The sequence below is a fragment of the Vanellus vanellus genome, assembly GCF_965231255.1.
Source record: "Vanellus vanellus genome assembly, chromosome: 30".
In the NCBI taxonomy this organism is placed as follows: Eukaryota; Metazoa; Chordata; class Aves; order Charadriiformes; family Charadriidae; genus Vanellus; species Vanellus vanellus.
The window spans coordinates 659410-683673 of record NC_138935.1 but is presented as its reverse complement, the minus strand read 5'-3'; the positions used below and the strand labels follow the sequence as shown (position 1 = coordinate 683673).

The following is a 24264-nucleotide window of genomic DNA, read 5'->3' as shown; positions in this document are numbered from 1 at the left end:
CCCCCCGACCTTCTTTAAAACATGGCGGAGAGGGCCGTGACGCGCTCCCCGCCCCCTCTGTGACGTCATAGGCAGGGGCGGGGCGCCTTTAAACGGACCATGACCCCGCGGGGGCCGCCGTTACCGCCGGGGCCGGAGCGGGGCGGTGACCGACGACTGGTGAGTTCGACGGGGGGGTGGGGTGGACAGTTCCATTAAGGGGGGGGGGGGGGAGGGGGCAGTTCCACTGGGGGGAGAGGGGAGCGGGGGGGGCAGTTCGGGCTTGGGGGGGAGGGGCAGAGACGATCTGGGGGCGGGTTGGGGGGGGCAATAACCTCCGGGGGGGGGCAATAATGGGGGGGGGGGAATAACTTCTCGGGGAGCTATTAACCCACGGGGGGGGCGATATCTTCTGGAGGGGGCAATAACCACCGGGGGGGGGGCAATATTAACCTGGGGTGGGGCAATTTTAGCTGGTGGGGGGCAATAACGCCTTTGGTGGGGGGGGCAGTAACGCCTTGAGGGAGGGCAATAATGCCATGGGAGGGTAATATTAGCTGGGGGGGGGGCAATAACCCCGGGGGGGGGGGCTATTAGCCCATGGTGGGGCAATATTAGCCTGATGGGGGGGCTGTTAACCCATGGGGGGGGCAATAATGCCTTGAGGGAGGGGCAATAATACTTCGGGGGAGGGCTGTTAGCCCATGGAGGGGTAGTATTATCCGGGGGGGGAATAATGCTTTGGGAGGGGGGTATTAGTCGGGGGGGGGGGGGGCAATACTAGTTGAGGCTTGGGGGGGCAACGTCAGCCCCCCCCCCCCCCCCCCCAAATTACCGGGGGGGGGACAATAATGTTGGGGGGGCTATTAGCCCATGAGGAGGGGGCAATACCTGCGGGGGGGGGGGGGTTGGGGGCAGCATCAGACCCCCAATTACGGGGGGGGGGTAATATTAGCCTGGTGAGGGGCAACTGTGGCTTTGGGGAGGGCAGAAATCTCTCGGGGGGGCAATTTGGGGGAGCAATATCACCCGGGGGGGCAGCAGTAGCCTAGGGGGGCAATAATAGCCTGGGGAGGGGGCAATAATGCCTGAGGGGGGGGAGTATTAGCCCATGGGGGGGCAATACTAGTTGGGGGGGGGGGCAGTGTTAGTTTGGGGAGGGAGCAATAATGCCAGGGGGGAGTATTACCCCTGGGGGGGCAATAGTAGTTGAGGGGGGGCAATTAGAGCATGGGAGGGGGTGGGTGGGGGGTGGGGGGGCAAAGCAGCCCTGGGGGGTAAATGTGGGCTGGGGGGGGGGGGGGGGGCAATACTGGCCCGGAGGGGGTAAAACCGGGGGGTGGGGGGCACAATTTTGGGGGGGCGGTGGGTAATATTGCCCGGGGGAGGGGGAAGAACCAGCTCGGGGGGGGTAATTGGAGGGGGGGGGGGGGCAGTTGTCACCCACAGGGGGTGCCACCAGGCCCTGGTGCCACCCTCGCCACCAGCAGCTGTGTGTCCCCATGTCCCCCCCCCCCCGTGTGTGTGTGTCCCCGTGTGTGTCCCCCCCCCCCGCCATGGGGTGGCCGTGCTGGCAGGGGGGGGGGTGACATGTGCCAGCCTCGGTGACGTCCCCGCTCCGGTGGCCGCCGGTGCCACCGTCACCTCCCCGGGTTGTCCTTGGGAAGGACGACGGTGACATGGAGGGGGGGACGACAGGATGGGGACACACCCCGGGGGTGGCACCGCCGCTCGGGGACCCTTGTGCAGCGGTGGGGTGACAGCGGTGACAGCGGTGGCCTCTGCGTGTGGTGACAAAGGCTGTCGCAACGGGAAGATTCCTGCCACCGCTTCCTCTCCCCGACGGGGAGGGGACACTAAAGTCCCCAAGGCGAGGGGGGGGGGACACACACTGAAGTCCCCTCCCGGCCACTCTGTGTCACCGAGCACCCTGGGGACACCCTGGGGACACCCTGGGGACACCCTGGGGGACAACCGTACCCCATCCCACAGCAAATCGGGGCCAAACCCACCACCCCCGGCAGAATTTTACCCACCGCGGAGATGTCACCCCGTTGTCACCGCTCCCTCCGTCCATCCGTCCCGTCCCCCCCCCCCCGCCGTGTGTCCCCATGTCACAAACTTCTCCTTTTTTATTGGGGTTTTTTACCGGTTTCCCCTCTTTTTTCGCAGGTTTTTGCATGGGCGGAGCCCCGTTGCGGCCATGGGGCAGAGCGAGTCGGAGCCGCAGGAGGAGACGGAGGTAGGAAATGTCACCATTGGGGGGGGGGGGAACATGGAGGTGACAGTCACCCCCCTGTGTGTCCCCACCCGAGGGGGGGGGAAGTGTCACCTGGGGGGGCTCAGCTGTCCCCTTGTCCCCGCAGGACGCGTCCCTGACGGCTGTGCTGCCCAAACTCTTCGCGGAGGAGCAGCTCCCCACCGGCGCGGTGAGCACCCCCAGGGGACACAAACTTGTCCCCATGTCCCCAGGGGACACTGTCCCCATCCCCAGTGCATCCCTGAGGGGACACAAGTGTGTCCCCATGTCCCATGGGGACAGTGTCCTGGTCCCCGATGCTGTTGAGCACCCCAAGGGGACACAAACTTGTCCTCATGTCCCCAGGGGACACTGTCCCCATCCCCAGTGCATCCCTGAGGGGACACAAGCGTGTCCCCATGTCCCCAGGGGACACTGTCCCCATCCCCAGTGCACCCTCTGAGGGGACACAAGTGTGTCCCCATGTTCCGTGGGGATAGTGTCCTGGTCCCCGATGCTGTTGAGCACCCCAAGGGGACACAAACTTGTCCTCGTGTCCCCAGGGGACCCTGTCCCCATCCCTGGTGTTGTAGAGGACCCCCTGAGGGGACACAAATGTGTCCTCGTGTCCCCTGGGGACAGTGTCCTTGTCCCCAACGCTGTTGAGCACCTTCAGGGTATGCAAACTCTACATCCCTGGGGACATGAACTTGTCCCCATGTCCCCAGGGGACACTGTCCCCATCCCCAGTGCACCCCCTGAGGGGACACAAGCGTGTCCCCACACCCCAGGGGACAGAGTCCTGGTCCCCAATGCCATTGAGCACCCTTGAGGGGACGTGAACTTGTCCCCGTGCCCCTGGTGACAGTGTCCTGGTCCCCAACACTGTTGAGCACCTCAAAGGGACATGAACTTGTCCCCGTGTCCCCAGGGACACTGTCCCCATCCTCGGTGCAGCTGAGCACCCCTGAGGGGACATAAAATTGTCCCCACGCTCCGGGGGTCACAAGCTTGTCCCCATGTGACAGCGTCCTGGTCCTCAATGCTCTTGAACACCCCTGAGAGGACAAGAACTTGTCCCCACGCCCCTGGGGACAATGTCCCAACCCCTGATGCTGTTGAGCCCCTCCTGCCCCTGTATGTCACCAAGGTGGCAGTGCCATCGGTCACCCCCTGCTCTTGTCCCCATCCCCTGGGGGACACCGGGGACCACGTGGGGACCCCCCTCTTCCTCCGCAGGTGCTGGGGGCGATGCTCGGCCTCGGCCTCTTCGCTGTCATCGTCGCCGCCGCCATCGTGGTCCTGGTCCGCCGGCTGCGCCTTAAGAGTGAGTGACGCCACCGCGGTGGCCTTGGGGACAAGGGGGTGACAGGGCTGTGCCCCGTTAACCTGTCCCCATCGCGGTCCCCAGAAATACCGGCGCAGGGGACACCGAAATACCGCTTCCGAAAACGGGACAAAATGCTCTTCTACGGCCGCAAGATCATGCGCAAGGTGACACTCGGGGTGGCAGCTGGGGTGACTCGGCATTGTCACCGTCGTGGGGTGACATCCCGCCTCGGTGTCCCCAACTCCAGGTCTCCCAATCCACCTCCTCCCTGGTGGATACCACCATCTCCAGTGCTTCGCGGCCCCGCATGAAGAAGAAGCTGAAGATGCTCAACATCGCCAAAAAGTGAGGTGCCACCAGCGCCGGCAGAAAGTCCACCGGGGGGGTTGGTGGTGGTGGCTTTGTCCCCATGTCACCTCGTTGTCCCCAAGGTTCCTGCGCATCCCGAAGGAGCTGCCCACGCTGCAGTTGAAGGAACCTCCGCCCTCGGTGCTGGAAGCCGACTTGACCGAATTTGACGTGGCCAATTCCCATCTGCCTTCCGAGGTTCTCTACATGCTCAAAAATGTCCGGTGAGGCTCAGGACCCGATCTCTGGTGGGGGCAGGATCCATCCCCGGTGTCAGGATCTGTCCCCGGGGGGGGGGGGGGAGGGTCAGGGACCAGCCCCGGAGGGTCACGATCTGTCCCCAAGGGTCAGGATCAGGCCCCAGCTGGTCAGGATCCATCCCTGGGGGTCAGGATCCATCCCTGGAGGTCACGTTCTGATCTCAAGGGCACAGGATCCATCCTTGGGGGTCAGGATCAGGCCCCACATGGTCAGGATCTGGCTCCAGGGGCGGTCAGGATCCATCCCTGGGGGTCAAGATCAGGTCTCAAGAGCGCAGGATCCATCCTTGGGGGTCAGGATCAGGTCTCAAGAGCGCAGGATCCATCCTTGGGGGTCAGGATCAGGCCCCAGAGGGTCAGGATCAGGCCTCAGGGGTGCAGGATCCATCCTTGGGGAATCAGGATCCGTCCCCGGGGATCAGGATCCATCCCTGTTGACCAGGATCTGTCCCCAATGGATCGGGATCCGGCCCCAGGGTCAGGATGAGGCCCCTGAGTTGGGATCCAGCCCTGGAAACCCTCTAAGGGGAGGCTGGACCACTCCCGCTGAAGGATGCTCTTCCCGTCTCCATCCCCGTCGCCGTGGCAGCCGGCCACGGGGTTGGGGGTTGGGGGGGTGGCTCCAGAGGAGCGGGGCAGGTTGAGGCAGGCTCCGTGTCACCCGTTTGTCCCCATCCTTGTCCCCGGCAGGGTGCTGGGTCACTTTGAGAAGCCGTTGTTCCTGGAGCTTTGCAAGCACATGGTTTTCCAGCAGTGCCAACAAGGTGACTACGTTTTCCGTCCCGGACAACCCGATACCAGTATCTACGTGCTGCAGGACGGCAAGTTGGAGCTCTTCCTCACCGAGCCGGTGCGGGGACGGGGACAAGGAGGGAGGTGGGGACATAGGGGGATGGGGACATTCTGAGGACACCGGGGATGGAAAGAGCCCGAAGGGGTTTGCGGTTCGCAGGATGGGAAGGAGACGGTGATGAAGGAGGTGTTCCCTGGGGACAGCGTGCACAGTCTGCTCAGCATCCTTGATGTCATCACGGTACCGTCGCCACCGCTCTCCCCAACACCCCCTCGTAGACCGATTGTGGTTGTCCCCAACCCCTCTAAGCCTGGTCGTGGCTGTCCCTGAACCCTTCCAGGAGAGTTGTGGCTGTCCCCAAGACCCCTAAACGTGTTCACGGCCATCCCCAAACCCCCAGAGCTTCATCGTGGCTGTCCCCAAACTCTCCAGCCTGACCATAGATGTCTCCAAACCTTCCCACCCCGACCATGGCCATCTCCGAGCCCTACCGACTGTCCCCAAACCCCTCCAGGCCAACCGTGGCCATCTCCAAGCCCCGCCAGTGGTCCCCAAACCACTTCAGGCTAACCATGCCTGTTCCCAGGTCCCACCAATGGTCCCCAAATCCCTCCAGCCCAACCGTGGCTGTCCCCAAGTCCCATCAGCTGTCCCCAAACCCCTCCAGTCCAACCATGGCCATCCCTAAGCCCAACTGTGGTTATCTCCAGGCCCCCACCAGCTGTCCCCAAGCCCTTCCAACCATGGCTGTCCCCAAGCCCCACCAGCAGTCCCCAAACCCCTCCAGCCCAACCATGGCCATCCCCGAGCCCCACCAGCTGTCCCCAAGCCCCAGCAGCTGTCCCCAAACCCCTCCAGCCCAACCATGGCCACCCCCAAGCCCCACCAGCTGTCCCCAAGACCCACCAGCAGTCCCCAAACCCCTCCAGCCCAAATGTGGCCATCCCCAAATCCCACGAGTGGTCCCCAAGCCCCACCAGCTGTCCCCAAACCCCTCCAGCCCAACCACGGCCATCCCCAAGCCCCACCAGCAGTCCCCAAGCCCCTCCAGCCCAACCTTGGCTGTCCCCAAGCCCAACCATTGCTGTCCCCAAACTCCTACAGCCCAACCATGGCCATCCATCCCCAAACCCAACTGGCCAAAAGCCCGGTGCCACCAGTGGGCTTCACCAACCCCCCAACTGCCACCACCCCCCCATCCATGGCTGGGATGGACTCCCCCATCCCAGCAAGGCCACCGACACCATGATGTGTCACCTAGGGCCACCAGCGACCATACCGGACGGTGTGCGCCCGTGCGGCAGAGGACTCCACCGTTCTACGGCTGCCGGTTGAAGCCTTCTCGGCCGTCTTCGAGAAGTACCCCGAGAGTTTGGTGCGGGTGGTACAGGTGAGTCCAGGTTGGGGGGACCACGGGGTGGGGTGTCCCTTGGGGTGGCGGGGGACCGCTGATGGCTTCTCATCCCCCTCTAGATCATCATGGTGCGTCTACAGCGCGTCACCTTCTTGGCTTTGCACAACTACCTTGGGTTGACGAATGAGCTCTTCAGCCACGTGAGTTCGTGGCAAAAATAGGGGGAGGGGTTAGGGGGGGGTTCAGGCTGGATCTGGGCCCCCTCCCCTCCCCCCCAGCCCCGCTGATGTCCCCCTTTTGTAGGACATGCAACCTCTACGGCTCTTCTCCCAACCCGGCCACGCCGCCCGCACCAGCCCCGTCCGTCACGGCAAACGGGGGCTCGGCGGTGTCGATGAGGGCAGGGAACCGGGTAAGAGTCGGGAAAGGGGTGCCATGTACCCCCCCCGTCGCCAACCCGCCTTTCCCCCCCCCCCCCCCCCAAAATGCTGCCTGGGGTGGCTCAAGGGTGGTCTCATCCTGCAGCCGACGCGCTGAAAGCCGGAGGTCTGGAGACCCCCGCGCCGCCGCCACCGGCTCTGAGCCGCTGCATCTCCATGCCGGTGGACATCTCCGGTGGGTCAGAGGCTGGAGGGAGGTGGGGGGGGGGGAGGGGGGAAATCCTGGGGTCCTGTAGCCCCCCCCGGGGCAGCAGATCTCCCTCAAACTCGTGCATCCCCCTCCCCAGGTCATGCATTGCCCCCCCCCAAGGGTCATGCCCCCCCCCCCCTCGCCCCCCCCAGGCTTGTGTATCCCCCCCCCAGGGTCCTGCACCCCCCCCGGGTGTATGCACCCCCCATCAGGGTCTTGCGTACCCCCAAGGTTGTCCCTTGCCACCCCCCCCCCCCTTCCAGGATCACTTGTGCCCCCCCCCCAAGGGTCCTGTAGCCCCCCCAGGCTTGTTGCATCCTCCTCCCCAGGTCACAGATTGCTCCCCCCCAGGATCGTGCACCCCCCCAGGATCGTGCATCCCCCTCCCCAAGTCATGCTCCCCGCCCCCCCCCCACCGCTCGTACGACCCCCAGGCTCATATATCCCCCTCCCCAGGTCACACATTGCCCCCCCCAAGTGTCATGCACCTCCCAGGCTCATACATCCCCCCCACCAGGTCATACATTGCCCCCCCCCCCCCCAAGGGTCGTGCACCCCCCCAGGCTTGTGCATCCCCCCCTGTACTTGTGTATCCCCCCCCAGGATTGTGCACACACACACCCCGGATCATGCATCCCCCTCCCCAGGTCATGCATTGCCCCCCCCCAGGGTCGTGCACCCCCCCAGGCTTGTGCATCCCCCCCTGTATTTGTGTATCCCCCCCCAGGATTGTGCACACCCCCCCCGGATCATGCATCCCCCTCCCCAGGTCACACATTGCCCCCCCCCCCCAAGGGTCGTGCACCCCCCCAGGCTTGTGCATCCCCCTCCCCAAGTCATGCTCCCCGCCCCCCCCCACCGCTCGTACGACCCCCAGGCTCATATATCCCCCTCCCCAGGTCACACATTGCCCCCCCCAAGGCTCGTGCACCCCCCCAGGCTTGTGCATCCCCCCCTGTACTTGTGTATCCCCCCCCAGGATTGTGCACACACACACCCCGGATCATGCATCCCCCTCCCCAGGTCATGCACTGCCCCCCCCCCAAGGCTCGTGCACCCCCCCAGGCTCATAAATCCCCCCCCGTACTTGTGTATACCCCCCCAGGATTGTGCACATCCCCCTCCCCAGGTCACACATTGCCCCCCCCAAGGCTCGTGCACCCCCCCAGGCTTGTGCATCCCCCCCTGTACTTGTGTATCCCCCCCCAGGATTGTGCACACACACACCCCGGATCATGCATCCCCCTCCCCAGGTCATGCACTGCCCCCCCCCCAAGGCTCGTGCACCCCCCCAGGCTCATAAATCCCCCCCCGTACTTGTGTATACCCCCCCAGGATTGTGCACATCCCCCTCCCCAGGTCACACATTGCCCCCCCCAAGGCTCGTGCACCCCCCCAGGCTTGTGCATCCCCCCCTGTATTTGTGTATCCCCCCCCAGGATTGTGCACACCCCCCCCTGGATCATGCATCCCCCTCCCCAGGTCACACATTGCCCCCCCTCCAAGGGTCCTGCACCCCCCCAGGGTCGTACATCCCCCCCTGTATTTGTGTATCCCCCCCCAGGATTGTGCACACCCCCCCCCCGGATCATGCATCCCCCTCCCCAGGTCACACATTGCCCCCCCCAAGGGTCGTGCACCCCCCCAGGCTTGTGCATCCCCCCCTGTATTTGTGTATCCCCCCCAAAGGGTCATGCCCCCCCCCCACCCCCCCCCAGGATGGTGCATCCCCCTCCCCAGGTTGTCCATCTCCCCCCTTCCAGGCTCACGCGTGTGTCCCCGCAGTGGTCCTGCACCCCCCATTCTCCTGCACCCCCCCATCCTCCCCCCCAGTGTCCCCCTCTCGGACACCGGTGACAACCCCCACCACCACCCCCCCCCCCCTCCTCGTCACAGGCATCCAGAAGGGTCCCCGTTCCGACTTCGACATGGCCTACGAGCGCGGTCGCATCTCGGTGTCGCTGCAGGAGGACAGCACCGGCGCCTTGGCCGCCTTCTCCCGGGTAAGGCCACGTTCCGGCATCGCCGCATCCGGCAACGTCACATCCACCCCAATTCCCCACTGGTAACCACCGCAGTGGCCACGGTTGGGTGCCGGGACCATCCCATCTCCTCCACAGTCCGTCTCTCATGAGGCCAAGGAGCGCAAGTCGGTGACGGTGGAGGAGCAACCGTCTGGCGTCTACCACTACAACTACTGCGAGGACGATTCGGCAACTGGGACCTGTCCCTTCGGGCCCTACCAGGGCCGCCAGACCAGCGCCATCTTCGAGGCTGCCAAGCAGGAGCTGGTCAAGCTCATGAAGGTGAAGGTGAGGGCAGAAACCGTGCCAGTACGGGGGTATCGTGGTTTCATGGTGGTCCCCCATCACTTCGTGGTGGTCCCCTGTCTCTTCCTGTTGGTCTCCCGTTGCTTCATGGTGGGTCCCCGTGGCCTTATGGTGGGTCCCCATCACTTTGTGGTGGTCCCCCATCTCTTTGGGGTGGTCCCCTATCTCCTTGTGCTGGTTCCCATCACTTCGTGGTGGTCCCTGTTGCTTCATGGTGGGTCCCCGTGGCTTTATGGTGGGTCTCTGTCACCTCATGGTGGATCCCTGTCACTTTGTGGTGGTCCCCCATCTCCTTGTGGTGGCTTTCATTGCCTCAGGGTGGTCCCCTGTCTCCTCGTGGTGGTCCCCTATCACTTTGTGGTGGCTTCCCATCTCCTCCTGGTGATTACCATTGCCTTGGGTTGGTCCCCCGTCTCCTTGTGGTGGTCCCTGTTGCTTTTTGGTGGTCCTCTGTCTCCTCCTGGTGGTCCCCATCACCTCATGTGATGCCATTCTTCCCTCTAGGACCCTTCTCTCCTCAACAACCGTGTCTTGCTCCATCACGCCAAAGCTGGGACAGTTATTGCCCGTCAAGGGGACCAGGTAGGTCTTGGTTTCGGGGAGCTGGTGTGGCATCTTGCTCCCTCCACCCTATATTTCCATGGGGTGCTACTCCTACTCCTGCCCTATGGGTGGTGGGGGGCAGGAATGATCCCCAGAGCCATCTGGAAGGTGCAAAACACCTGAGTTTCTTCTGGCGCTGGTGGGACCCCTCACGTCTGGGGGTCCCAGGTGGCCTCCAGCGGTGACAAAGTGCCATTTTGGCAGGACGTGAGCCTCCACTTCGTGCTGTGGGGCTGTCTGCACGTCTATCAGCGCATGATCGACAAGGCGGAGGACGTCTGCCTCTTCTTGACGCAACCCGGCGAGATGGTGGGACAGCTGGCGGTGCTCACCGGCGAGCCCCTCATCTTCACCATCAAAGCCAACCGCGACTGCACTTTCCTCAAAATCTCCAAGTCGGACTTCTACGAGTGAGTCCCAGCACCGGCGGAGGAGGTTTGGGGCAAAGAGTTGGTGCCAAAGGGGACTCCTGGGGTGAGCGCTGTGGTGGCATCTCTTGGGGCCACCACCGTGTCCCCCAAATGCTCTTGACCCATAGGATCATGCGGGAGCAGCCCAGCGTGGTGCTGAGCGTTGCCCACACCGTGGCCGCCCGCATGTCACCCTTCGTGCGCCAGATGGACTTTGCCATCGACTGGATGGCGGTGGAAGCCGGCCGGGCGCTCTACAGGTGGGTACCAACGCATGGGTGCCCACCTCAGCTTGGTGAGGACCAGCTTGGCAAGGGGGCTGACTTCCCACCGGTGATGTCCTCCAGGCAGGGTGACAAGTCGGACTGTACCTACATCGCGCTCAACGGGCGCCTCCGCTCCGTCATCCAGAAGGGCAGCGGCAAGAAGGAGCTCATCGGGGAGTATGGCCGTGGAGACCTCATTGGTGTGGTAAGAGCCGTGTTGGGGCCAAGCAGGGGGGACGCTCTATAGGTCTGGCAGATAAATCTTGGCTATATGTCTTCTTCTCCAGGTGGAAGCTCTCACCCGGCAGCCCCGTGCCACCACGGTCCACGCGGTCCGGGACACGGAGCTGGCCAAGCTGCCTGAGGGCACCTTGAACAACATCAAGCGCAGATACCCTCAGGTAACCCCCAGATCCACATCCTGGGATCTGCACCTTCTTCCCGTGGAAGGAACGTGTCCCCGTGTCCCCCTCAGTCGGTGGCTGTGACACTCATTAAAACCGGCTTAAATTAAGGAGTTAAAGACATGATTAGAGCTGTTGGGGGAGAAGGGCTGATGTGCCAAAGGGTTGTCCCTTTCTGAAGTCCCCAAGGATGGGTGGTGGTGATGGTGGTGACACCAAAAAAGACACGTGGGACACCAGTCAGGGCTGTTAATGAGTCTCCAGCTTGGGAAGCCCTGCCAGGTCTGATGGCCATCCCCATCCTCGTCCCTGCAGGTTGTCACCCGCCTCATCCACCTCCTGAGCCAGAAGATCTTGGGAAACCTTCAGCAGCTCCGTGGGCCCTTTGCGAGTAGGTCCCAAAGGGATTGGGGACAATGGCGTGCCCTCTACGGGGCTGGTGGCCATCATCAGAGCAGCTCATGGAAGGTGTTCACCACCTCGTTGTCTCTGTCCGGGCAGGTTCCGGCTTGGGCATGGCCTCCAGTTCAGAGCCCACCAACCCCACCAGCAACTTGTCGACAGTGGCGGTGCTGCCGGTGTGCGATGATGTGCCCACGGCTGCCTTCACACTGGAACTCAAGCACGCGCTCAATGCCATCGGTGAGTGCTGGCGCAGTGGTGGCCATGGCATGGAGGTGATCATGGTCCTGTGGTGCACCACCAACCTGGTGTGGTGGTGACCACGGGCACAGTGGTGGCCGTGGCGTGGTGGGCACCATGGCATGGTGACCATCACAGTCCTACGGCATGGCAGTGACCATGCCATGGTGGTGACCACAGTCACATGGCGTGGTGGCAACCATGGCATGGTGGTGACACAGCCCCATGGCATGGTGGTGACCACAGCCCCATGGCATGGTGGCAACCATGGCATGGTGATGACCAGAGCCCCACAGCATGGTGGTGACCATGCCATGGTGGTGACCACAGCCCCGTGGCATCATAGTGACCACAGTCACATGGCGTGGTGGCAACCATGGCATGGTGGTGACCAGAGCCCCACAGCATGGTGGTGACCACAGTCCCATGGCATGGTAGCAACCATGGCATGGTGATGACCAGAGCCCCACAGCATGGTGGTGACCATGCCATGGTAGTGACCACACCATGGTAGTGACCACAGCCCCATGGCATTGTGGCGACCATGTCCCCACCTCTCCCAGGTCCCACGCTGCTCCTCACCAGTGACATCATCCGTGCCCGTCTCGGTTCCTCAGCGCTGGACAGGTAACACCCGTCAGGAGGAACATCACCGGCGCCCTACCACCGTGCTGCCGGCTGACCCCTCCATCTCGGCAGCATCCAGGAGTACCGCCTCTCAGGCTGGCTGGCGCAGCAGGAGGACATCCACCGCATCGTCCTGTACCAAACCGACTGTACCCTGACGCCGTGGACCGTCCGCTGCATCCGTCAAGCCGACTGCATCCTCATCGTAGGCTTGGGCGACCAAGAACCAGCACTGGGAGAGGTGAGGTGGGGTGGGGGGGGTAGGTGGTGGTGGGACAACACTGCATCGGGTGGCTGATGGCTTCTACAGCTGGAGCAGATGCTGGAGAACACGGCGGTGCGTGCGTTGAAGCAGTTGGTCCTCTTGCACCGCGAGGATGGTCCCAGCCCTTCCCGCACCGTTGAGTGGCTCAACATGCGCAGTTGGTGCTCGGGCCACCTCCATATCAGGTGTCCCCGGCGCGTCTTCTCCCGCCGTAGCCCCACCAAACTGGTACGTGTCTTTCCCTGGGTGACCTTGGTGGTCCACCACCGTCATCGTCACCCATCGTCCATCTGGTGGTCCACCACCATCATCGTCACCCATCGTCCATCTGGTGGTCCACCACCATCGTCCATCCCATCCGCAGCGGGAGATGTACGAGAAGGTGTTTGAGAAGAGCGCTGACCGGCACAGCGACTTCTCCCGGTTGGCACGGGTCCTCACCGGCAACACCATCGCCCTCGTCCTGGGGGGTGGCGGAGCCAGGTGGGTGCCGCGCCGGGGCAGGATAGGACCCAGCGGGGTGTGGGGGTCCCCGATCTTATCCATCCTCCTCTTTATCTTCTCCATCCGGCCAGAGGTTGCTCCCACATTGGGGTGATCAAGGCGATGGAGGAGTCGGGGATCCCCATCGACATGGTGGGTGGCACCTCCATCGGCGCCTTCATCGGGGCGCTCTATGCCGAGGAGCGCAGCGCCGTCCGCACCAAGCAGCGGGCCCGCGAGTGGGCCAAGGTGGGTGCTGTGGCACGTCCCCCACCCCAGTGAAGGCCAACCCTCACCCTCACCGTCCCTCTTCTGGGAGGACGCTGGCATCATGCCTGCCCTCCCCGCGGCCAGCCCTGCCAGAGGTGTTTCTAAAGCACCTCCTTCCCCCTCTTCTTCCTCCTTTTCTTCCTCCTCCTCCTCTTCTTTTCTTCTCCTTGTCTCTTCTTCCTCCTTCTCTCCTCCTTCTTCTTTTTTCCTCCTCTTTCTTCCTCCTCCTCCTTCCACCTCTTCTTTCACCTTCTTCTCTCCTTTGCTGCTGCTTTTCTCCTCCTATTTCCTTTTTCTCTCTCCTTCTTCTTCCTCCTTCTTCTCTCCATCCTCCACCTCCTTCTCCCCTTCCTCCTTCTCCCCTTCCTCCTTCTCCCCTTCCTCCTTCTCCCCTTCCTCCTTCTCCCCTTCCTCCTTCTCCCCTTCCTCCTTCTCCCCTTCCTCCTTCTCCCCTTCCTCCTTCTCCCCTTCCTCCTTCTCCCCTTCCTCCTTCTCCCCTTCCTCCTCTATCTCCACCTCCTCTTCCTTCATCCTCTTCCTTCATCCTCTTCCTTCATCCTCTTCCTTCATCCTCTTCCTTCATCCTCTTCCTTCTTCACTCCCTTCTCCTCTTCCTCCTTCTCCTCTTCCTCTTCCTCCTCCTCTTCCTCCTCTTCCTCTTCCTTCTTCACTCCCTCCTCCTCTTCACTCCCTCCTCCTTCCTTCTTCCCCCTTCCTCTCCTCCCTCTTCCTTCTCTTCTTCCTTCACCTCTTTCTTCTTCTCTCCTTCTTCCTCCTCCTCTTCCTTCTTCTATCCTTCCTCCTTCTCCTCCAGTGCATGAATTCGACGTTCAAGACTGTCCTGGACCTCACCTACCCTATCACCTCCATGTTTTCGGGCTCAGCCTTCAACGCCAGCATCAACAAGGTTTTCCAGGACAAGCAGATCGAGGTGCACCGCGTGGACCATGCCCAAGCCTACACCCACCTGTGGTGGGGGGTCCAACCAGCTCCTCACCCACCCACCCACGTCCCCACCGTGTCACCCACCCCATCTTGTCCCCGCAGGACCTGTGGCTGCCCTACTTCAACGTCACGACCGACATCACGGCCTCGGCCATGCGGGTGCACACGGACGGTAAGAGCTCCCCGGGGAGCCGGGGAAGCTCTCCAGTGCCACCGTGTCCCCTCTTTGCGCGGACACTCCTCACCGGCACCCCAAAAACGGTGCCTCTGCCCCACGGGGGAAGGTTTTCCACATGCCAAGAGGAGGACACATCCTGGCATGGCAAGGAAAGGACTTGGAGGGCTCATGGTGACCCCGGGAAGTGGTGGCTTCCCAGAGCCACCTGGTGCTGGTGACTCCACCAGGCTCAGGTCCCCATGGGGATCTGGCTGTGCCCCACGTCCTCAGTGGGGTTAGGGGCAGAATTGAGGTGTGGAGCCACATCTCGCCACCCTGAGCATGCGCGTCCTCTCTTTAACATATCTGCTCACCACTAACCCCAGTAACCCACGCTCACGGCATGTGGAGCACGGGCGTGCAGTGGTGGTGGTGGGGACGTTGACGTGGTGGTGGTGGGGACGTTGACGTGGTGGTGGTGGGGATGACGTGGTGGTGGGGATGACGTGGTGGTGGGGATGACGTGGTGGTGGAGACGACGTGGTGGTGGAGACGACGTGGTGGTGGTGGGAACAGCGCGGTGGTGGGAACGTCGCGGTGATGGGGACGTTGTGGTGGCTGCCCCTCCTCCTTGCCTAGTGTCCGAGCTCACCTGGGACATTGAGCCGTCCACGGGGCGTACGCGGTGGCTTGTAAGCAGCCTGGCTCTCGCTCTGCCTGCTCCTCAGGCTTCTAACGCCAACTAATCCTCGCTCACCAGCCCTAACCCTCTGGCGAGCGTCTCACCCGCCTCTCCTTCCCCATCCCGGCATGGCCGAGGTGCTTTCCCTTGATCTTGGGGGCTGCAAACGTCCCGCCGCTGCAGTGCCAGCATCCTGGGTCACCCCACCGTCGGGTACTCGGGCATGTCCCCCCCCCCCCCTCCTCATGGCCATGACCGTGTCCTCTCCCTTCGGCAGGCAGCCTTTGGCGTTACGTCCGAGCCAGTGCGTCTTATACCCCTTACCTGCCTCCGCTCTGCGACCCCAAGGACAGCCACTGGCTTGTGGACGGCTGCTATGTTAACAATGTCCCAGGTCAGCATCTCGCTCGCCGGGGCCACCCCCCTCACATCCCCCCCCCCCCCAAAAAAAAAAAAAAGACCCCCTCACCTCCTCCTCAAAAACCCACGTCCCAACCCCCCATCCCAAGTTGAGGCTTTGCAAACGGCCGGTCAGGGCGCGCAACGGGTTCCTCTGCCCACCTGTAGGTGCCCGTTGGGCATCCATGGGGTGCAGACATCCCCGGGCGCGGGCAAGGGCGAGGGGCAGTCCCCCCACCCCCCCCCGGGGTGGGTTTCGGGTGGACCATGCTCATTGCGTTTGTTCCCGCCGGCGCAGGCTCGCTCTGGCGGTACGTGCGAGCCAGCATGACCCTTTCTGGGTATCTACCGCCACTCTGCGACCCCAAGGACGGCAACTTACTGATGGACGGTGGTTACATCAACAACCTGCCAGGCAAGTAGCAGCTCAACGCCGTCAACGCCACCGCCCAACGGGGACGGCAGCCAATACGGCGCCAGGTCTGGCCCCAGGGGCGGTGGCGGGCCGTTGGGCGGGGGCTGCATGGCCACCGTGAGATGGGTTCTCAATGGCTGGAGATGTTGAGGTTGGATTTAGGACGTCTTGCATGGTTTTGCATCTTCTTGATGTCTTCGTTGTTGAGCGTCCTCTCAAGGCATCTTCATCCTCTTTCACATGCAAAAATTGCTCACCCATCTTGCATCGTCTCTTGGTGTCCTCCCTATCGGGTGGCTTCTGAGGGCATCTTCATGGTTCTTCACATTTCTTCACGTGCAAGATAAATCCCTTCATCTTGCATCATGTCTCGGTGTCTTCAGTCATCCTCTCGGGGCATCTTCATCCTCCTTCACACACCAAAAAGATCACACAGTCTTGCGTTGTCTCTCGGTGTTGTTGGCACCAGGTGGTTTTCCAGATCATCTTCATTCTTCTTCACATGCAAAAAATGTCCCTCCGTGTTCCGTCATCTCTGGGTGTCCTTAGCATGCCCCTTGTATGCCAACCACTTGCTTCCATCCTGTGTCATCCTCTTCTGGTGTCTTTGGCATTGGGTGTTCTCCCAGGGCATCTCTGTCCTCCTGCAGGTCCTGGCCATCTCCCTCCATCCTGCACCATCTTTAGTGTTCTCGGCGTTGGGTGTCCATGTTGGGTGTGACATCTTCAAGCCTCATCATGTGCAAGTCATCTTGGTCCATCTTGCATTATCCTTTCTTGATGTTCTCAGCTCCAGATGCCCTCCTTGGGCCTCTCCACCCTTCTTCACCTTCAAGACACCTCCATCTGTCTCGTACCAGCTCTTGGTGTCTTTGACACCAATTGTCCTCCATGCTCTTCGACGAGCAAGCCATCTCCCTCTGACTCATACCATCTCTTGGTGGCCCTGGCACTGGGTACGTTCCTGCAGCACCTTCATGTGCAAGCCACCTTTGTCCATTCTGCATTATCTTCTCCTGGTGCCCTCAGCACTGGATTGCCTCCTGGGGCATCTCCATCCTCGCTTATCTCCATCCTCGCTTATCTCCATCCTCGCTTATGTGCAAGCCACCTCCTGTCATCTCAAACTATCTCTCAGTGTCTTTGACACCAGGTGTCCTCCGTGCTCCTTCAGGTGCATGACACCTCCCTCCACCTCAAACTGTCTCTTGGATGCCAGGTACCCCCCAGAACATCTCCATGCTCCTTCATGTTCGAGCCACCTCCTTCCATTGTGTGTCACTTCCTGGTGTCCTTGGCACCGGCTGCCCTCCCAGGACATCACCATCCTTCGCATCCTGCCATCCTGCACCATCTTTCGGGGTCTTTGGTACTGAGTGGACTCCTACGGCGTCTTTGTGCTCTGTCATTTCAAAGCCATCTTCCTCCATCCTGCGTCATTGCCTCTTGATGCCATCAGCAATGGGCGCCCTCTTGCAGCATCTTCATCTCCCTTCATATCCAATCCACCTCCCTCCATCTTGGATCATCTTTTGGAGTCCTCAGAACCAGGTGTCCTCCTGGGGCATCCCCATCCTCCTTCACATGCAAAACCACCTTCCTCCATGTTGCACCATCATCTCCTGATGTCCTCGGCACCAGGTGACCTCCCGGAGCATCTCCATCTTCCTCCATGTGCAAGGCATCTCCATCCACCTCACATCATCTCCTGGTGTCCTCGGCACTGGGTGTCCTCCTGGGGCATGTCCATCCTCCTTCACATGCAAAACCACCTTCCTCAATGTTGCACCATCATCTGTTGATGTCCTCGGCACCAGGTGACCTCCTGGAGCATCTCCATCTTCCTCCATGTGCAAGGCGTCTCCATCCACCTCACATCATCTCCTGGTGTCCTCGGCACTGGGTGTCCTCCTGGGGCATGTCCATCCTCCTTCACATGCAAAACCACCTTCCTCAATGTTGCACCATCATCTCTTGATGTCCTCGGCACCAGGTGACCTCCTGGAGCATCTCCATCTTCCTCCATGTGCAAGGTGTCTCCATCCACCTCACATCATCTCCTGGTGTCCTCGGCACTGGGTGTCCTCCTGGGGCATGTCCATCCTCCTTCACATGCAAAACCACCTTCCTCAATGTTGCACCATCATCTCTTGATGTCCTTGGCACCAGGTGACCTCCTGGAGCACCTCCATCTTCCTCCATGTGCAAGGCGTCTCCATCCACCTCACATCATCTCCTGGTGTCCTCGGCACTGGGTGTCCTCCTGGGGCATCTCCATGCTCCTTTGCATCCCACCACAGACGCTGCAACTTGCCTGTGCCCTCCCGTTGCCCCAGCACATGCACCAGGTTGCATCACTGCTCAGCTCCCCACCGGCACGTCCTGCCGCTGGGCTCCTGCCCCCAACTCCTGCCCCCATGGGACACTGCTCATCCCACCACGAGCCCCAGCATGGCTTTGCCATCCAGCCCAGGCTCAAGGACAATCCTTCAACCCCGTTTCCCTGCTCCGCTCCTGCCACCACCTCTTGCCGCGGGCTCGGACCAAGGGAAACCATGACTCTGCTGACCCATCTTCTTCCTTTCCCACCCCGCAGCCGACATCGCCCGCAACATGGGTGCCAAGACGGTGATCGCCATCGACGTGGGCAGCCAGGACGAGACAGACCTGTGCAACTATGGGGACAGCCTGTCTGGCTGGTGGCTTCTCTGGAAACGTCTCAACCCCTGGGCTGAAAAAGTCAAGGTGAGGACTGGTGGGATGCGGGGATGCCGGTGAGATGGTGCGGACGGGGTGTTGAGCACCTCATCCTCGCAGGTGCCCGACATGGCGGAGATCCAGTCCCGCCTGGCCTACGTGTCATGCGTGCGGCAGTTGGAGGTGGTGAAGTCCAGCTCGTACTGCGAGTACATCCGCCCCCCCATCGACCGCTTCAAGACCATGGATTTCCGCAAGTTTGACGAGATCTACGTGAGTTGGGGGACAGGGAGGCTGGTGGGGTGGCCTGGACCAGCTTAGCCTGCCTCAGGCCATCTATGAGATGCCCTGAACCGTGTGTTGAGATTCTCCAGCCATCAGTTGGGAGTGTTCCGGCCGTTGATTGGGGTGTCCTGGCCATTAACAGGGTGCCCTGGCCACTAATAGGGTGCCCCAGATGTGGCTTGGAGTGCCCTTCCATCAGTTGGGTGTCCAGGCCAGTAACAGGGTCTCCTGGTCATCAGGTAGAGTCAACCAGCAATTGATTGGGTGCCTCAACCACCATTTGGGGGTGCTCTGGTCCATCGACTGGGGTGTCCTGGCCATCAGTTGGGTAACCTGGCCATCAGTTTGGTGCTCAAACCATCACTCAGGTGCCTCAGCCGTTAATGGAGTGACCAGAACATCATCTTGGGGTGCCTGAGCCATCGTTTGGGGTGCTTGGGCCATCAATTGCCATATCCTGGCCATTATTTGGGATGCCTGGGCAATCATTCCGGGTAGCCAGGTCATCATTTGGGGTTCCCTGACCATCAGTTGGGCCACCTGGGCCATTGGTTGGGATGCCCAAGCCATCGTTTGGGGTGTCTTGACTAGGTTGAACAATCCCAGTCATCGTTTGGGGTACCCCGGCCATTGGTTGGGTGCCCCAGCCATTGATGGGGTGTCCTGGGCCATCAGTTGAGATGTCCTACCCATCGGTTGGGTGCCTGGGCTGTCATTTGGGGTGCCCTGGGCCACCGATGGGCTACGGCCGCTCTCCCTGCAGGATGTGGGGTACCAACACGGCAAAGTGGTCTTCGACGGTTGGAGCCGGGGTGACATCATCGAGAAGATGGTGAAGGACCGGCGCTCAGCTGATTTCTACGAGAGCAAACGCATGGATGTGAGCAAGGGGTGGCACCGGGACCTGTGGGGGGTGGTGGCTGCCTGGGGACCTGCCCTGGGGCATCCTGGGGTGGGCCACCCTGTCCCCCGCACCCTGATTTTAGGGATTTTTTTTCTTTCCCCTGGCCCTGGAGCCATCTTCAGGGAGCAGGACATTGCCGTGTCCCTTGTCCCCTCTGTCTCCCCCGTGTCCTTCTACCCCTCCTGGTGCAGGTTGTCCCCCTTGGTGTTCTCCTGTTCCTCACTGCCATCTTCCTGTCCCTCCCCACCCTGCCTCAGCCTCCCGTCCCCTTGGTCCATCCTGCTGACCCTGCCACCCTGGTCCATCTCCTGTCCCTCCCCAGCATCATTCTGTCCTCTTGGTCCATCTTTCTGTCCCCTCCACCTTGGTCCATCCTCCTGTCCCCTCCTCGGTCCATCCTCATGTGTCTTGGTCCATCTCCTGTCCCCCCAGGCATTCTCATCCCCTCCTTGGTCCATCTCCTGTCTCTCACTGGTGTCCTCCTGTCCCCTCCTCAGTCCATCTCCTGTTCCCCTCAGCATCTTTGTCCCCTCTTTCCATCTCATGTCCCCTCTACCCTGTTCCATCTCCTGTCCCTCACTGGTGTCCTCCTGTCCATCCCTTGGTCCACCTTCTGTCCCCCTCCCCATCACCTTTTTGTCCCCTTAGTCCATCTCCTGTCCCCTCCTTGGTCCATCTTGTCCCCTTGCTCCATCTCCTGTCCCCCCAGCCTCTTGTCTCTCTCCCTGTTGTCCCCCGCTGCCCTCCCACCCCCTTAACCTCACAGTCCTCCTCCCGCTCCCCCCATCCTCACCCCTCTCGCACATGGGGGGGGCGCTGCTTGGGGCGGGGGCCCCCCCTTTTTCCTCCCGTAGGTTCTCACGTGTCCCAGCGCCGGCTTCACCGACCTGGCGGAGATTGTGTCCCGCATCGAGCCGGCCAAGCCCTACTTGTCCGATGGATACGCGGACGGTGAGCTGGAGGGGGAGGTGGGGTGTCCCACGGTAGGGGGCCAGACCCAGAGCTGGGACCTGACCCGTCACCCCCTCTTGTCCCCGTCACCCCTCCAGAGGAGTCCGACTACCTCACCGAGTACGAGGATGAGGGGCCGGAGCCAACGCGGGGCGAGGAGGATGCGTTCGCCCCCGCCGAGTGGGCCGGCGCCGGTGTCTTGGAGGCCGTGAGTGTCCCTGGTCATGGAGAACCTCCAAAATGGGGTGTCCCCTGGGTTTGGGGGCTCCTGAGGGTGCCCTGACCCCATGTGTGTGGGGGTGTGGTCATGGAGACCCTCCAAAATGGGGTGTCCTTCCAAAATGGGGTGTCCCCTGGGTTTGGGGGCTCCTGAGGGTGCCCTGACCCCGTGCGTGGTGGGGGTGGTGGCCATGAAGAGCCTCTAAAATGGGATGTCCCTCCAAAATGAGGTTCTTCTCAGTTTGGGGGGCTCCCAAGGGTGCCCTGAGCCTGGGCAGGGGGTGTCCCTGGGGCAGATCCTGCTCCTGGTTGTGGAGACCCTCCGAAATGGCCTTGGGGACAGCCCGAACCCCACGGCTGCTGCACCGTGTCCCTGTCCCGGTGTCCTCCACTTGTACCCCTGTGGTCTTGGGGACAGCCCGGAGCCCACAGGTGCTGCACCATGTCCCCATCCCAGTGTCCTCCACATGTCCCCCAGCTCCCTGCGGTCTTGGGGACAGCCTGGCACCCACGGGTGCTGCACCCTGTCCCAGTGTCCCCCACATGTCCCCCCACATGCTTGGGGACAGCCTGAACCCCACAGGTGCTGCACCGTGTCCCCATCCCTGTGTCCCCCACATGTCCCCCTGTGCGCTTGGGGACAGCCTGGAGCCCACGGGTGCTGCATGTCCCCATCCCAGTGTCCCCAGCGAGTCCCATCTCTCCCCAGGAGGAGGAGAAGACCCTGCGGCACCGCCCGGCCCGGGACCCCTGCGCACCCCACACCTGATCCCAAACGCTACCGAAGGAGCCGGCACTACCTCCGCACCCCGGGGGTGTCCCCTACTGACTCCCCCCCCCCCCCCCCCAAAAAAAAACGCCCACAACCTCCTGTGGCCGCTCCCCCACCGGGGTCTCGGCCCCACAGCACTTTCCCACTCCTCCCGACTTGTCCCCATCGCCGTCCCCACACCAGGGTGACGCGGGGGGGGCTCCAGGGACTCCCCTTCCCCCCTCCCTGCACTGTTGCACTGACCCAAATCCCCCCCTCCAAGGCCCGGCCGTGCCCCGCTGGGGAGGAGGGGACGTGACTGCTGTATATTTTCTTTTTTTTTTTTTTTTTTTTAATTATTATTACTATTATTTAAAACAAACCTGACTACGTATTTTGTTTTTTAATTATTATTATTGAAAATTAACCCAGTGCTGCTTAGCCTGGGGGGGGGGGGGGGACGACAGGACTTCAAGGCTGGCACGGGGTGCGATGCACTCGGTGACGTTGCCGGAATGGCCCCCCAGCGCGGCAAATGCCATGGCACACGGTGTTCATTGGCACCCCGTGACGCCCTCCAGACGCCCAGCGGTGGCACCCATGGGTGCTAATCGGGCGCGTGTACTCGCTGGTGCAGGAGGAGGTTGGAGCTGCGGCTGTAACGGCGGCCGCAGTGGATGCAGGGAAAGGGCCGCTCGCCGGCGTGCGTCCGCCGGTGCCGCAGTAACGCCGAGCGATGCCGGAAACCCCGGTGACACTGGGGACAACGGTGAGGCCTCTCACCCGTGTGCCGCCGGCCGTGTTCTACCAGGCTGGCACGCTGGGCGAAGCGTTGCCCACACTGCCCGCAGGCAAAGGGTCGTTGCCCACCGTGTGCCCGCCGGTGAGCCGCCAGCGCTGCCCGGCGCCCAAAGCGCTGCCCGCACTGCGCACAGGCGAAGGGCCGCTGCCCGCCGTGGGTGCCGGCGTGCGCCCGGAGATGCGCCCGCTGGGAGAAGCGGCGCCCGCACTGCCCGCAGGCGTGAGGTCGGAGGCCAGCGTGAGCCTGGCGATGCCGGAGGAGGTTGGCGCGGTCGGCGAAAGCCCGCGGGCATTCGGGGCAGGCGTGGGGCCGTTGGCCGGCGTGGGCGCTGCGGCGGTGCTGGGCCAGGTAGGCGCTTTGGGTGTAGGCGCGAGGACAGTCGGGGCAGCGGTGCGGGCGCTCGCCGGTGTGCACCAACTGGTGCCGCAGCAGCGTGGCGCTGAGGGCAAAGGCTTTGCCGCACTCACCGCAGGGAAAGGGACGCTCACCCGTGTGTGCCAAGCGATGCCGCGCCAGGTGAGCCCGTTGGCGGAAGCGGCGCCCGCAGTCACCGCAGGCGTGGGGCCGTTCGCCGGTGTGGGTCTGAGCATGCCGGGCCAGCGTGGAGCGGAGGGCAAAGGCTTTGCCGCACTGCGGGCAAGGGTGCGGGCGCCCCGTGCCGTGGGCGCCCTGCCGGTGTTGGGCAAGGTGGGCGCTTTGCCGAAAGCGCTGCCCGCACTCGGCGCAGGCAAAAGGACGCTCTCCCGTGTGTGCCCGTTGGTGCACCAGCAGCCCCGTGCTGCCGGCGAAGGCTTTGCCGCACTCGGCACAGGTGAAGGGCCGTTCGCCCGTGTGCCGGCGCTGGTGCGTTGCCAGCGCCGCCCGGTCGCAGAAGCCACGGCCGCACTCGGCGCAGGAAAAAGGGCGCTCAGCTCCGTGCAGTGCCTGGTGCCGCGTCAGCGTGGCGCTCGCCCCGAACCGCTTCCCGCATGCCCCGCACTGAAAGGGACGCGCACCGGCTGCCGTGGCCTCACCGGTGGCGTCACCGTTGCGCCAGCTCGGCTTGGCGGCATCCTCCTCGCGCTGGTGCTGCGGGGCTGATTCGGCGCTGCCGGCATCCGCCATGTCCTGGCATTGTCTCCCCGAATTGGCGCTGCTGGTGGCTGCCTCGTCCCGGCACCCCGGCATTGGTTTGGAGCTGCCGGCATCTGCCTGGTTCTGGCGGTGTGTCCCCACATCGGTACTGCTGCCATCGTCCCGGTATTGTGTCCCCAAATCGGCACTGCCGGGGTCTGGCCAGTCCCGGCATGCCGGCATCAATTCAGCACTGTCAGCACCTTCTTCGTCTTGGCATAGTGGCTCCAAATCGGTACTGCCGGCATCAGCCCAACACCGCAGCATCGTTTTGGCACTGCCGGTGCCTGTGCTGTCCTGGCTGCTCGGCGTCAGTTTGGCACTGGTGGCATCTGCCGGGTGTTGGTATGGTGGCGTCAAACTGGCACTGTCGGTGTCCTCACCATCCTGACTCACCGGCATCGATTCGGCGCTGCTGGCATCTGCCCCGGCCTGGCAGCGTGGCCCCAAATCGGCGCTGCCGGTGTCCATCCTGTCCTGGCTCCCTGGTGCGGTTTCGGCGCTGCCGGTGTCCTCCCAGGTCTTGTCTGCGGCGCAAGGAGAGAAGGGGTGAGTAGGCAGCACCTAAGGGTGGTGGTGGACCCCCCGTGGTACCGGGGACACTCCAGGGACACCGGTGATGGTTGCCGGGGTCACCGGTGATGGGGACAGGTCCCCGTGAGCAGCCCAGTGCCACGGTACCGATGGGTCCACTCCCTGGTGCCTTTCCCA

At 62.6% G+C, this 24264-nt stretch overlaps 2 protein-coding genes across 5 annotated transcripts; one reads left to right on the top strand and one right to left on the bottom strand.

Moving 5' to 3' along the window:
• Positions 1-110: 110 nt before the first annotated feature.
• PNPLA6 (patatin like domain 6, lysophospholipase) lies at positions 111-21730 on the top strand. 4 transcript variants are annotated; one of them, XM_082496623.1, is made up of 36 exons: positions 111-159; positions 2152-2221; positions 2346-2408; positions 3458-3545; positions 3630-3712; positions 3796-3893; positions 3980-4120; positions 4847-5006; positions 5109-5189; positions 6211-6339; positions 6423-6503; positions 6607-6715; positions 6829-6918; positions 8830-8936; positions 9054-9245; positions 9768-9845; positions 10071-10276; positions 10405-10536; positions 10624-10747; positions 10830-10943; positions 11262-11337; positions 11448-11588; positions 12152-12215; positions 12288-12456; positions 12526-12708; positions 12845-12963; positions 13056-13212; positions 14048-14164; positions 14281-14350; positions 15295-15411; positions 18428-18576; positions 18649-18801; positions 19577-19693; positions 20572-20668; positions 20767-20876; positions 21597-21730. In XM_082496623.1, the coding sequence occupies exons 2-36, from the start codon at positions 2183-2185 to the stop codon at positions 21654-21656; spliced, it is 4014 nt and encodes a 1337-aa protein (XP_082352749.1). In that variant the 5' UTR covers positions 111-159; positions 2152-2182; the 3' UTR covers positions 21657-21730. The 4 variants fall into 4 exon arrangements, with proteins under 4 accessions (XP_082352749.1, XP_082352750.1, XP_082352748.1 ...); XM_082496624.1 differs by lacking the exon at positions 111-159 and adding an exon at positions 15715-15831 and having other exon boundaries at positions 1438-2221; XM_082496622.1 differs by lacking the exon at positions 111-159 and having other exon boundaries at positions 1440-2221; positions 9054-9239.
• A 144-nt stretch (positions 21731-21874) lies between these two features.
• LOC309682525 (uncharacterized protein) lies at positions 21875-24068 on the bottom strand. Its single transcript, XM_082496625.1, has one exon. The coding sequence runs from the start codon at positions 24022-24024 to the stop codon at positions 22246-22248; it is 1779 nt and encodes a 592-aa protein (XP_082352751.1). The 5' UTR covers positions 24025-24068; the 3' UTR covers positions 21875-22245.
• Positions 24069-24264: the final 196 nt, after the last annotated feature.

Coding starts and splice junctions, on each gene's coding strand:
- PNPLA6 (XM_082496624.1), top strand. CDS start 1,679: ATGGGGACACACCCCGGGGGTGGCACCGCCGCTCGGGGACCCTTGTGC. Junction 11,338..11,447: donor GCTCCGTGGGCCCTTTGCGA/GTAGGTCCCAAA, acceptor CTGTCCGGGCAG/GTTCCGGCTTGGGCATGGCC. Junction 18,802..19,576: donor GCAAGTTTGACGAGATCTAC/GTGAGTTGGGGG, acceptor CTCTCCCTGCAG/GATGTGGGGTACCAACACGG.
- LOC309682525 (XM_082496625.1), bottom strand. CDS start 24,024: ATGGACACCGGCAGCGCCGATTTGGGGCCACGCTGCCAGGCCGGGGCA.